The sequence below is a fragment of the Cygnus atratus genome, chromosome 2, assembly GCF_013377495.2.
Source record: "Cygnus atratus isolate AKBS03 ecotype Queensland, Australia chromosome 2, CAtr_DNAZoo_HiC_assembly, whole genome shotgun sequence".
Classification (NCBI taxonomy): Eukaryota; Metazoa; Chordata; class Aves; order Anseriformes; family Anatidae; genus Cygnus; species Cygnus atratus.
In genome coordinates this window covers 14,312,134-14,325,520 of record NC_066363.1, presented here as the reverse complement: position 1 = coordinate 14,325,520, position 13,387 = coordinate 14,312,134, and the positions used below count along the sequence as shown (strand labels likewise).

The window sequence follows — 13,387 nt, the reverse complement described above, 5'->3', positions numbered from 1 at the left end:
GCTGTCAGGCTGAGGTGACCTGGGTTACGGGCCTTTCCCTGTGACGTGATCTAGAGAGGGCTTCACTTTGTCTTCTAATTCACTGAAGCTAATGCAACGTAAAATATCATCTCTTTTTGTCCTAAGATATCACCTCTTTTTTTCATAAGATATCATCTCTTTTTTTTCCTAGTGAAGAGAGATAGACAAAGGTAGTTCTTGCAGTAGCCTTTATAAAAACAAATGTAACATGGCCAGCGTGAAGGTGAGCCTAGAGACTCTTTAAAATTCCATTTTTATAAGCTGAAGTATCATCCCCATGATGTACCCGGGGCTCCTAACAGAAGCGGAGAACGCAAATCAAGGGTTAAGTTATTCTGTGATAGCAACACGAGCAGCCCAAGGCCGTGGCAGCTGCCAGGCAGCGCTCCAAGGCCGCCTCGGTGGCGTTCGCTGCCCGCCCAGCCCTGGCCCCGGCGGATTAGTCAGAGCCCCGCTGCGCTCCGCCGGCCGTGCTGCACGCCCTGCTGCTGCTGGAGCTGGTAGGGATTTAGGGGCAAGGCTGTGGAATTGTAGTCTAAACACAGCTCGAGCCTATTTTTTCTATTCAGTTAGTGAGCCACCTGCACAAACTGCATCAGATTAATGGTAATTTTTTTGTGAAGTTGAGGATTTGGTTTTGGTTCTGTCAGTCTGTTGTTGACTGATGTCTCTTTACTGCTCCAACTGTCAGCCTCCCCCAAACTGCTTTGTCTACATTTTATTTTTCCAGTTTAAGTTTTTGTGTCACTTTAATATTGCTTTAAGTATAAATTAAGCATAGTTTAACAGCCCCTGAAATTTCATCTTTTATATTCAGTTGCTTTGAAGACAAAAATTGAAGTTCTGTTCTGGGACAATAGGAAATGTTTATGGAGTTGAATAGGCAAATATTTGCTTAAAATTTTAAGAAGGATGCATTTTTTGTTTGATTTTTCTGTCAGACAAGACAGCACTTAGGACTCTCACCTTGCTTGAAAGTTGAAGTACACAATGCCATAATGTAGGAACAAAGTATTTTAGAAAAATGGAAATGAGGTGAGTGTATCAGAAGGGTATTGCTTCCAAGATCAGATTTCATATCTGCATTTAGTGTGGGAGAGCTCAAAGCCGGCAGGCTTGGGAGATGAACTTTTGCACCCCTATTACTGTGTAGCTACGCCTCTTCCTGTGCTGCAGTCACTGCTTCCTCGTGCCTGCTGATGCTGCAGCATCCTATTTGTGCTCCTGCTCGCTGTGAGCATTTGGCTGTTCCGTTTCATTTTGGCAACAGCAGCTCTCCCCAGTTTTCCAAGGGTTGCCAAGCTGCTTCTCTAAAGGAAGGAGCAGGAGCTGGTACTGTTGCTGTCACAGGGAAGAGGAGCGAGTTGACTCCTGAAGCCCTGAAGCATCTGTTAGGGGATAGTGGTAGTATATAACCCTCAGCAGGACTGTCTTTTCGTGGGATTGTACAAACAGGAAATAAGAGGGCACGATCTGACAGCATTTCTCAAACAGCTTTCCCTACGTTGTTTGAAAAGAGCCATGTGGAAGCTTTCACAGGCTTCAGTCTGGCTGGCTGGTGGGAGCACGTGCTAGACCAATTTAGATGGCTTGCTTTATAATAGAGAAATGAAAGCTAGTCAGAAAAAAAAATCTAGTTGTGACATTACAGGCCTGTGAAATACTTTGTGTAGTACGGATCCTGATAACTCATCAGCCAAATCCTGTTATTTCCAGTGAGACTTTTTGCATAGTTCTTTTTTTTGCCATAAAGTTTTAAATGTGATTCTTTAATACAGCTGCCACTGGAGACATGCCAGCTTACCAGCTTCGAACTCCCACTACTACCTTACCTCAGGGAGTGGTAATGGCAGCCTCGCCTGGGACTCTGCATAGTCCTCAGCAGCTGGCAGAAGAGGCAACGCGCAAGAGAGAGCTGCGACTTATGAAAAATAGGTAAGGCTACATAGCAATAGCTGCTGTTGCTAAATAAATACAGAAGGAAATCATTCTAATAAAGTTTTCTTCTGAAGGTCATGAGTACTGCCTGTGATTGACGAAGGGAAGGAAAGAAATTCTTTGTCAGTCATCCCACCTACTTAGAGAATTGATGAATATTGGACACTAAAAGTTAGGGCTGGCCTTATCTCCGTGGATTTTTAGTTCTAAAATTTTATGGTAATTCAAAAATCAGTATTGGTGTTGTCCAGTACTGGTCATTTCTGTGATGGTCCAGAAGTACACTTACTGTTGAATGATTTTATTTTTTTTCCACTGACAGCACAATGACCAGTATGGGCGTGCTCATCTTGAAACTTCCCTGGAAAGAATTGGTTAGAATAATATCTGAGAATCTCATTAGCAGCTGTCCATTTATGATGCTCTGAAGAAGAGTTATTTTAGGATTGAATGATAATTACAGAATTTCCTACCTACCTCGCTACTGTGATACGTTATTGTACAATGCTCTTGGCGTTTAGCGGACTGTGTGAGATGGCTGTATATTTTTTTTAAATTAGTTGACATGGAATTGACCGTATGCTGTAAATGCCTGTCTTTCACTGCACATTATTCTTGCTATTTTTAGGGGACTTCCTTTTTTTAAATCTGTATCAATAGAAATCAGATTAATGCCTTCAGGAAGAAATAGTCTGCTATGCAGATCTCTAATACGTTGAATAGCCACTTACTGAATTCATGGTATTGCTTTGCTCTCATGCCTGTCCTTACTTTAAATTACTCACGAGGACTGCTGCATTGTAGTGCCTCCCTTTGTTTCTCCTCTCTTCATTTTTAAAACTAGTCTCTATGCTGTCTCGCATATAACTTGCTGCAAAGTTCTGTTCTCGCAATCTGACGCTTCTTAAAGTTCCAAAAAGTTAGCAAGAGTGGAATCCCAGTATTTATAGAACTTCTTTTAGAATCGAACGCTTGTTGAGATGTGCTTCTGAAAATGCTATCTAAAGTGCGTAGCTTCGGTATAACAATTCTGAGCGGAGCTATGGGAATGGCTCTGGGCTGTCACTTGCCAACACGGAAAAAAAGTCACTGAAATATGCCCAGGTGGACAGTTCTGAAAGGCTAAAAAACTGTTTGGACTTAACTTCTTGGTTAAAAACAAAAAACTACAGCAGGTTTTAAATTTGGCATCTATCTTTTTATCTGAAGAGAGTAGTGTTATGTTTGTATTTTGTGAAAGTAAATTCTTTGAGTTTGAATTTAAGATTCTGAATGCAGAGATCATACTCCAGATAAACACATAAAATGGAGTATGACTGGAAGAAGAAATGCTGCTTTCAGTCTTAATGTGTCCCTTGGTCATCATTTACTGTGCTTTTCTCAGTTCCTCTGTGTATTCTATCATTGTATTTGTTGGTGCTGAATTTGTTTCAAGTTGGTTTAGTTGTTTTGAATTGCATTTTAACCATGTTATTGCTTATGGCTGTTATCTGCTGTTCTGTTTGTGCAATCCAAGAGTTGTTGTTGTTAGTGGTGGTGGTGGTTGTTGTTGAACCACAGGGATTGCAGGTAATTTCATTTATCCGGTCTTTGCCGTATTGTGGCTGTTCCTGTAGTCATTTGCCTTGTATTGGTTCCAGGGAAGCTGCCAGAGAATGTCGCAGAAAGAAGAAAGAATATGTCAAATGTCTTGAAAATCGTGTGGCTGTGCTTGAAAACCAAAACAAGACTCTCATTGAGGAACTCAAGGCCCTCAAAGATCTTTATTGTCATAAAGCAGAATAACTGTCTTTCATTTGGACCTTGTTTATTATGAACTTTAATCAAGGCATGAGAGGAAGCAATTCTACAGATTGCCATATGAACTTGAGAAAGAGACACTTGAGGCCCTTGTGGAACCCAGTTTTGCTTAGTGTTTTCAGACTGATTTGGGAGATATTCCAAAATTTGGAATTCAGTCGTAGTCTCCCTACTCTGCTGAGCTTTCTAATAGCATGCAAATGGCTTTTTTGTTTGCACTTTTTACTTCTGCTTTTTGCAGGGAAGCTGCTAAAGAATGTCGACGTCGGAAGAAAGAATACATAAAATGTCTGGAGAGTCGTGTTGCAGTGCTAGAAGTTCAGAACAAGAAACTTATAGAGGAGCTTGAAACCCTTAAAGACATTTGCTCTTCCAAAACAGATTAGTAGAAATATTTATTATACTGTGAACTGACTAAAATATTTCCAGTTGCTTTATAAGGCAATACATAGCCAACATGAATTATGGTTTTCTCTTTGTGTCATTTATATTATATTCCAACTTCTAACATTCCCAAAATGCTTTCCTGCTTTTTGTCAATTCATAGCTCCAATTTCAGGTTTTCCACGCTCCTCCTTTCCACCTCGCAAGGAGCCAAATGCTGTAAAAAAAAAAAAAATAACAAAGTGAAAAAGTGCATAATTTCTAAGAGCTGTTTCTTTGCCATATATTTACATACTACTTTTTACGTGTTACTGCTAGTGGCCTGCACATACAAAATATTTTACAGTTGTTTTAAATGAATCACAAAGGTAATGCATCCAGTAATACAAGAAAATCAAACAACCCAAGGTATCTCAGGAAAGAGTTTATAAAAGAATGTTATGATTACATGTATGTACTAGCATACTAGTCTACAAATGATTTTATGGCATATTTTTATATTAGTTGCTTTGTGGGGGAAAAAAAGTGTTGTATTGCTGTCACTGAGTGCCATGGTTAAAGATAGTTTTTAATAGAACCATGTTGTTTAACCTGTGTAGTGTCTGATTTCCTTTAAACATCTGGGCTTTTTTTTTGTGGGGTGGAAGGGGTGGGAGGCTTTTAAACCTGTGAGAGTCTAGAAGGGGAGGAAGGAGAAAGGCATACATAAGCTCTTTGACATGATGTGAAGTATGTTGTAAATAGCTGAAAACAGCTCTCTGATATATGACTGCTATTCACTTACATTGTGTGTAGTTTGTGAAATACTTGATTTATTAGAGTTCTATCAAAACTTTATTTATGAGAGTTATATCAAAATTCAATTTTGCATCCTGAATACTTTATTTTAGATTCTGGACAGTTGTACACAGTTACCTGTAGTGAAGGCTGATCCTGTAGTTCTTTTCACACTTTCTGCAAAGTACCAGGAGGAAGTAAACGTGGCTTACAGAAGGAAGCTTCCCAGTGACAAGTAGCAATTTGCTGATTCACAGGGTTCCAGAATATAGGTGAGAACTGAAGATTTTTAAAAACAAACCCGTGCTTAAACCAGATTACAGTTCCAGTAAACGCAGTGTGCCAATTTACCGTAGTACTTTGAAAGAAAATGGAGCTTATGCAAAATCTCTTCCAGGTTTTTGTTTAACTCAGGAATTACCTAATTGATTGGTGGCCTGTACAGCCTATGAGCAGGGTGTTTGGGAACTTTGCATGTGTGTATTGGAGAAGGGGGGTGGAATTCTGCCACTACTGAAGTCACTGAGATTTCTTTGCTTAATTTAAACTGAATTCACCTTTAACCCAATCCCACATTCCTTCCTTCTGATACTGTTGGGGTGAGGGGTATTTTTTTGATCTTTTTTTCTGTCACTTTCTGAATTTACTTGAAGTAAACAGGATATATTTCTCAAATCCTTTTGAAAATCCCTCTAGGTACCTAAGTGAGACCATTTGTAAGAAGAGGTAGTATCTCTTTTTCCTGCAGCTACATCGATTGATTTAAGAAGGAAACAGATCAGCTTTTGGACCCACAGGCTCTGCTTCCGGTCTGGAACCAAAATGAAGTAAAATTTAAAATAACCTGTTTCACTGTGAAAATGCATCCCAAGTGCTGAAGTCAGCAGGGGGTCCGTGGGTCTTTTGAAGATGGACAGGATGAGCACAGGCTCTTGCAGGTCCACATTGAAGCCTCTAGACTGCAACAAAAGTGTCCAGCAAACTGTTTGTTGTGGCTCTGTCACTCGAATCTGTTTTCTGTTACAGGTAGGCATTGCTCCTGACTCTCACAAGGGATTTGGAAACTTAGTGGAAAGAAACTTGGGCACATGGTGGATGCCTCTCCTGTACAAACCTCTCTTATCTTCATCTTTCCAGTAGTATCTGGTACTACCTCTAAATAGAAATGACAGGAGGAATCCTTGTCTGCCTCACATCTAAGTAGTCTACAGTCTTTGCTAATGCTCTTAAAACATTTGATTAATGTATATATTTATGTAAACAATGACTCTGGGGAAGGGTGAGGAAGTCTCTGTTAATGACAGAGCTAAACCAAAATGTTCTTGGGTGTATGTTTGGTCATTCTGGAAACATCCATTTCATATATTTGTCTGCACTAGGGAAAAGTATTCTGCTTTCAGAAAGTCTACTGCACAAAACCTGGCTCATTTGGACCAAGACTGGGAAAAAATATGTTTACGACACATGCTTCTTTCATTCTCAGTTATTTGGCTTGATGTAGCGTTGATGTTGACAGAATTTCTGTAAACTAAACACGTATGGATTTTAAAATGAGAATGAATGTTGGTGAACAAGAACATTTAAGATGTATGGTTGGTAAATTAGATCCAAGGCGCATCTTGTGGTGAAGGAAATGAGTTATTTGCAAATAATTTGTAAATGAAGGCCTGCAGAAATGCCAAGGATCTGATGTCAAATTGACGATGGAAAAACAGAGTACTTATTAATCCTGTTTTGAGTTGATTTGAGAAGGTGCACTGAAAACTTTTGGAGAGTTCCCTGAGGTTAAATGAAGATTTGAAGGAAAGCTCAAAGTACCACTGACATTAGTCAGAGAAGTAACACCATAATTCTTACGTGGAATTGGACTGCTGGAACCATTGAAATGATAGGATATATCCTAGGATATACGAATTCTTTCAGATTATAAAGAAACACAGTATCCTTTGCTGTTAAGGTTTATGTGAATACCAGGACTTGCTCTCTCTCCCTGTTTTAGTTCTTCAGTTCTCTTGAACCAGCCTTTAGCTGAGGGGAAGAAAGAAAACGGAAGGAAGATTACATCTGTCTAGAGCTTTGTCTTTGCACGTGGGGAAGCACGCACAAGTCCAGTGGACTTGGAACATTTTCATTTTTGTACATCTTGAATTACATTATTGATGTTTGTCTGGATTCACGTAGGATGTCTCCAGAAACAACAGCTGCAAAAGAATGGTAGATTTATTCTGGAGCACTTTTGTTCATGGGCTGGACCAAGTGTGGTTTCAGGTGGCTTTCATGTTTTATCCTTAACTTTACGGTCAGGGCAACAGTTGCCAGGTAAGTCTTGTACAGAGAAGTCTATTTAGAAAAAGCAAAGTAAAAATTTTTGGGTTTAATCTTCCACTGAAATTTAACTTTGGACTCTGCAATAGCATGCAAATGTATAGATTTTATTATACCATATAATATTACTGTACGCATTGTTGGTGACTGTCAAATTATTCACAAATTGAATTTTTCAAATATTTGGGATTTAAATGTTTAAAGCACAGTATTACATACAGTACAAAGTGAAAGGGCTGAAAAGAAGGTAGATTGCTTGTTACTCCTTGCTAGTAACGGGAGAATAGCAACAAAGGATTTCAATTAGGTTCAGCCTATTCTTTTTTTTTTTTTTTTTTTTTAAACAAAACAAGCCAAAAAAAACAACAACCAGCCTTTTCTGAGAAGGCATACAGGACCCTCGATGCCTGCTTTGGTTCCTTCTGCATGGCTAATGCTTGGCCTTTTAATTATGAAGCTATTCTATGAGGACTTTCATAAAAATTTGTCCTAATCCAGTTGTTGAAGAGGGAACTACTCGTGTGTTGAGCTGTCTGAATTAATATTTCAGATTTCCTGTGCTCTAGGTCTTAGTTGAATTGATAGTGTTTGTATGATAACCAAATTGTCACTCTTCGCATACTATCCTTTCCACACCAAATTTACGGTATTAATTCATAATTTTATAATCTTTTTTTTTTTTTGTGTGACAATCCGTTCTGGTATCTGGTATTATGAAAAGCAAGCTAGGTAACTATGAAGCTCTACCAAACTGTATTAGAAGCATCTACTGTCCTCTTCTGTATTGAAGATGATTTAGTTCCCTCTTTATGTCAGAATCCATAACCACAGAGGTTTGATGACTGTTAATAAGGGAGACTCTTCAAACAACTTCTCGACCACAAGATCAAAACCCACATTCTGTCTTCGAGCACGTGTATCATTGGTTTTAATGCCTTTTCCCACAATATGATGCTGTTGTTACTTTCAGAAAAAGAAGTTGCTAAGAATGTACAAATAACAACTGGAGATGTGTTTAGTCTTAATTATCTTATTTGATGGCTGTGTCACCATCGCATCGACAAGTTTGGGAAGAACCTACTTCCACAGTGAAAACCTAGCTCTGAGCTCTAGATACCAACATAATTTCCATAGGAATCTGATTCTAATTCAGATTTGTGAACTCAAATGCTTGGTGTGGTACAGGGGAAGGGCCTTTTGGACACAGTATTGTTCTCATTATAGAAACGTTAAATGAACTTGAGTTTATTAGAGGAGAACTTGAGCATTGTCCAACCTGTTATTTATCAGAGCCAGGATTTTTTTTCTCCTGTACCAGTTAGAAAGGCTGAAATAATTGTGATTTCTCTTTCGGCAAGAAAATCATATCCATATTGCACAAAACTATTTTCCTTTGCTGAATCTGAGATAGATAGCTGGAGGATCTGCTTTTACTTCACAGGAGTATGCACAAAGGACTGCATGGATTTTTTTATTATTTTCAAACATAACTTCATGTAGCTCAGGGGAAATGGTCTCTTCAAGAATGCCTTCAGCCTCCTAGAGTTGTGGGTGATGAGGAATGTAATAGTCAGCTTCCTCTTAAGGTGCAGCTTTGAGTCATAGCTGTTTTCTTCCCCATCTAAGCACGTGGGGGGAGCAGAGTTAAAAAGAGAAATCTCTAGGCTGTTAGCTCTCGAATGTCTAAACCTCAGCTGATGTGAGCTGGGAAAATTGGGATTAAAAACAGTATATTTTGTGAGTAGGCGTGGGCTTGGTGATTTGGGTTGTGTGGTTGGTTTGTTTATTTATTTATTTATTGGATTGTTAGTTCCTATGGATTTTACAAGATCTATTTGCAAGAATAACTGTAGTTTTTCTGCCTGCACAGATGTAGACCTAAAGACTGTAGGCTCTATCATCTCTCACTTGGTTCTCCAGGGTTTTCCTTCCATTTTCAAACATAATTGTTGATCTGTCCTGTTATCCTGCAGATATCAGAGTAATAGCTAAATCCAGTGTGATCTTTTTCTGAATGAAGTGTCCCTTCAAAGAGAACAGCAGTTCAGCTGCTATTTTGGATTGCCTCATTTTGCCCACAGTTCTTCTCTGTTTTATCTCACTTCAGATTTTGTGTTTGGGTGTGTACGTGACAAGAATGTGTTGAATGCTGAAGCTGAGCTGTTAAGCAGCTGATTTTTGTTTGTTAGCATTCCTGTATAAAATGTGGTCTTACGGGGCAGTGGGTTTCATTTGGTTGGAGATTTTCATGGCACTGTGAGGCTCTTCTGGATGAGAGATACCAATGATTTCATTATTCCAGCCAAAGTTGTACTAGTTTGAGTATTTGCTTGATTTAAAAGCTTAAGAAAATGAGTTAGTTAATTTCAGGCCAGTTTGATAGTATCTCATGAAGACTGGCAATGGCTAGTAGCAAAAATCACTTTAATCTATCTGTAATGAATATTTTCTAGTTTATTTTCTCAGGTTTCTGCTTTTTTTCCCACTTCTGAGATGCAGCTTCCTTATTGCAGTGTGTTTGTTTGCCATGTTACGAAGCAAAAGGCGTGTATGTACACAAAGTCTCAGAGAGGGTAATGTGAGAGTTGAATGCTGTGTGTAGACTGAGGGGAAAAAATAACTTCATTGTGTTATGTATGACTTGAATGGGAAAAACAGCAGAGGAAGTGTCTTTGTTATGGTAAGTGCTGAGGTTTTTCCTCTCCTTTAATAGCCGTATCAGTGGAGTCAGGTGTGATTAATACGTCTTGTGAATGGAATAACTATAAAAATGTCTCAGCTCAGAAGTCTTGCTACCTAGCCAAGTTATTGTTTTTATTTTGTGGTTTCAAATTTATAACTTCCAAATGGTCTTGAATGAAGCTTTTGTTGGTCTTGTTTTCATGATTTTTTTCCCCGAATGTGGTTGTGCTTATACCAGGTAAAAGCTGCACCAGAGCCATTTAACAAGATTAGTCTGGAGAAGAACATGAGAGGTAGGAAGAAGCCTCTGCCTCATCTGAATCTATGATGGTGTAAATCTCATATGGAGCAAGGCAGGCTCTAATAAAAATAATACAAAACTAAGACGCGTTATTCTATAATGTACAGGGGCTGCTTCTACTAAAGTAATTCTTGTAACATTTTTTAAAGTATTATTGTTTCAGCAAGGTATTTATGAAGTGTCTAACTTCCCTTAAGTCTTAACAGGAGTGAGAGAAGTGCAAACGCTTTCTGAGTTCAATGCATGCTGACATGTTTTGGTTCTGAAGAATTACATTCTGAGAGATCCTAGCTGTGTGTAATAAAAACTTTCAGGATTTTGTCAGCTGCTGTACAAAGAAGAAAATGCTCAGTTCTTACACGTGTGCCTCTTCACTAGTGAGGCTGTCAGTTGCTTCAAAGATCAGGACACGGGCTTGGAATTGCAGCCTTCTTGATGCAAGTACACAACCAAAATTTGTTGAGAACTTTAAAGTAGATATTCTCCTGTTCCCCTCATCTGAGCCCTGACCTAATTAACTTTTTTTTTTTTGAAGTGTGTCTACCAGAGTTTGGCTTGACATGAAATACGGCCAGAAAGAAAGAGAGGAAAAAAAATCATGAGCGAAAAGTCATTGAAAGCTGTAGCGTTAGAGTAACACAAGCAGACAGGTATTGTCAGTTTGTACATTGGAGCTTTTTTGTTTAGCTCTGTATTGTTTTTATATAAGAATCCAAATGCTCTATGCAGGGATTAGAGTTCTGTTGTACTGAGCATAGGATGAAAAGCATTAACATTTGAAAATTGTTTCCAGTTTTTGCTCTAGTAGCATGTAGCTTGTCAACTATAGCTCTCTCTCATGCTAACAGATCTATTCCATATGTTCTGTGTCCTTTCTCAAAAATGCTTTTCATTTTCTTGATACATTAATCTTGTTTCCTACAAAGTGACGGGCAGTCATGTTTTTGTCTGATTTCTTCTAGTATGTTTTGAACCTGACAGACAATTTCAATTAAATAGATGTCTTAAGAATCTCTCAAAAGTTTCATGAAAATAGGTGATGCCAAAGAAGGCCATGCTGTTCACGGAGGTAATAAAGAAAAAACTACAATGTAAGCTTTGTTAGATACGAGAAAATCTAATTGGAATTTTTCCTCCTGTTAGGCTCCAGAGACTTAATTCACTGATTGCAGGTGAACTGTAGAAAAGGAGGTTTCATAGTTTTGTTGCTGACAACTATTTGTATTTTGGAGAGGCATTCAGACTTCTGCGGAACACACCATATGTATTTAAAAGGAAAATGTGTTTATAGACAAAGTATTTATTTTTATTTAAAATTTTACAGTTTAGGTCTGCAAAGTATTTGAGTCTGAAGCTGTACTCTGCCTCTTTGCTAAGCCAACAGGAGTTGGCTAAGAGGCAAAGAATGAATGTACCCTGATTAAATGTTGCTGGATGCTATCCTGGATTTAAACAGTTACTGACAATTTTGTAGGCTTCAGCTAGGCACAAATGTTAAATAAATAAATAAATATATATATATATATGTATATACTGGCTTTGAAATGTGTTATTTACAAGAAAAAATACCTATTGCCCTTACAGTGTTGCATTAAAGTAGCTTTAAGTAAAGAAAGTCTGGTAGTTCACTCTGTTAGATTACAAATGCTAGTCATTTCTGACCTTTTGGGTCAGAGCTTGAAATACAAGACACGAATTTTCCAGCTGTTTTAGAGTGACACCTTGTGGAGTATAAATGTCTACACTTTATTTCCAAAGACTTATTAAGCAGTCAAAAGGTATTACAGAAGGAGAAGTTTTTTGTATCCAGATGTAAGAATTTACAATTTCTTGTATCCAAGTCGGGGGGGAGATGTTTACTATAGTAAAAGGTGTTCTGTGGTTGAGAACACAAACTCAATTTTTGTGTTGTTTCTGTGTCAGTACAAGTAATAAAAGTAATTTAAGGTTTGATAGCCTTTTAACGGGAAAGAATACTGTATTGACAAAATTTCAATTTCTAGAGTCTTCCTGACTGATAGTTTCATTTATTTAAAGATAAAATGACAATTCTTTACTTTTGATTACATTCATTCTAATAATCATGGAATGTTATCTAAATACATAAAAATTGTTGTTAGAAATACTGCTATTGTAGCATAGCACTTACTAGTTCTGGGTCATGAAAATGAAATGCAATAAATAAGCATATTTAGAAACATAATTGTGTGACAATAACAGGAAATAATTTTAATCCAATTTTAATGCAACTTAATCCAGGAAAGATCATTTTGGCAATAGGAAAGGAGGCCAGGGTTTGAAAGAGGGAATACAGAAAACAGGAAAAGATAAAGGCAGTGATGAAGAAAGTCCATTCTTCAGGCTGGATAATAAATCTTCTAATAAATCACCCATTTCTGCATTACCATGAATGTAGAGTATTCCATCCGATGGTCACGTGTGCAAGCGGCTAGCTGTATGCATAGATTATACAGAACTGTGTAGTGTAGTGGTTTTCCCAAAGCTCTTATGAGGCCTGAACAGAGCTCATAAATAGACTTTTTTTTTTTCCATTAAAGAGATATAGCCAAATACATGGGTTGTGATCTCAGGTTCAGCAAGTGAATTTCGGAATTGTATGGTAAGTTAATGGGCATGTACTACAAGAAACCAAAAGATGATGTGTGGTTTCAGAATGGTGGTTATTGATTAAGGGATTAATTCAAATTATATAATTAACAAAGCAGTTACACCATGTAATTTCCATTCATAAATGTAATGTTAACTCATAGTTTAAAACTGTTTTTAAAGTTTATGTTGTAGTTGAGACAATCTAAAGAGGGTTGGTATCCACTTTCACTGCAGTGTCACAGAATGGTTGAGGCTGGTAGGGACCTCCAGAGATCATCTAGTCCAACCCCCATGCTCAAGCAGGGTCACCTTGAGCACATTACACAGGATCACATCCAGGCGGGTTTTGAATATCTCCAGAGAAGGAGACTCCCCAGTCTCTCTGGGCAGCCTGTTCCAGTGCTCTGTCACCCTCACAGTAAAGTTGTTCCTCATATGGCGATGAAACCTCCTGTGGTTCAATTTATACCCGTTACCCCTTGTCCTATCACTGGCTACCACTGAGAAGAGTTTGGCCCCATCCTCTTTACGTTGTCCCTCGGGTATTTG

General features: G+C 38.2%; 1 protein-coding gene across 9 annotated transcripts in view; it reads left to right on the top strand.

The window, feature by feature from the left end:
- CREM (cAMP responsive element modulator) overlaps positions 1-4,731 on the top strand; it is a 33,386-nt gene extending 28,655 nt beyond the window's left edge. For 6 of the 9 annotated variants that reach the window (XM_035545491.2, XM_035545492.2, XM_035545496.2 and 3 more), the window contains 2 exons: positions 1,800-1,956; positions 3,600-4,731. In XM_035545491.2, the coding sequence (XP_035401384.1) occupies positions 1,800-1,956; positions 3,600-3,744 (302 nt within the window). In that variant the 3' untranslated portion in view covers positions 3,745-4,731. The remainder of the gene's footprint in view (positions 1-1,799; positions 1,957-3,599) is intronic. The other 3 variants (XM_050709046.1, XM_035545495.2, XM_035545497.2) reach the window with 1 other exon arrangement.
- The last annotated feature ends 8,656 nt before the right edge of the window (positions 4,732-13,387 follow it).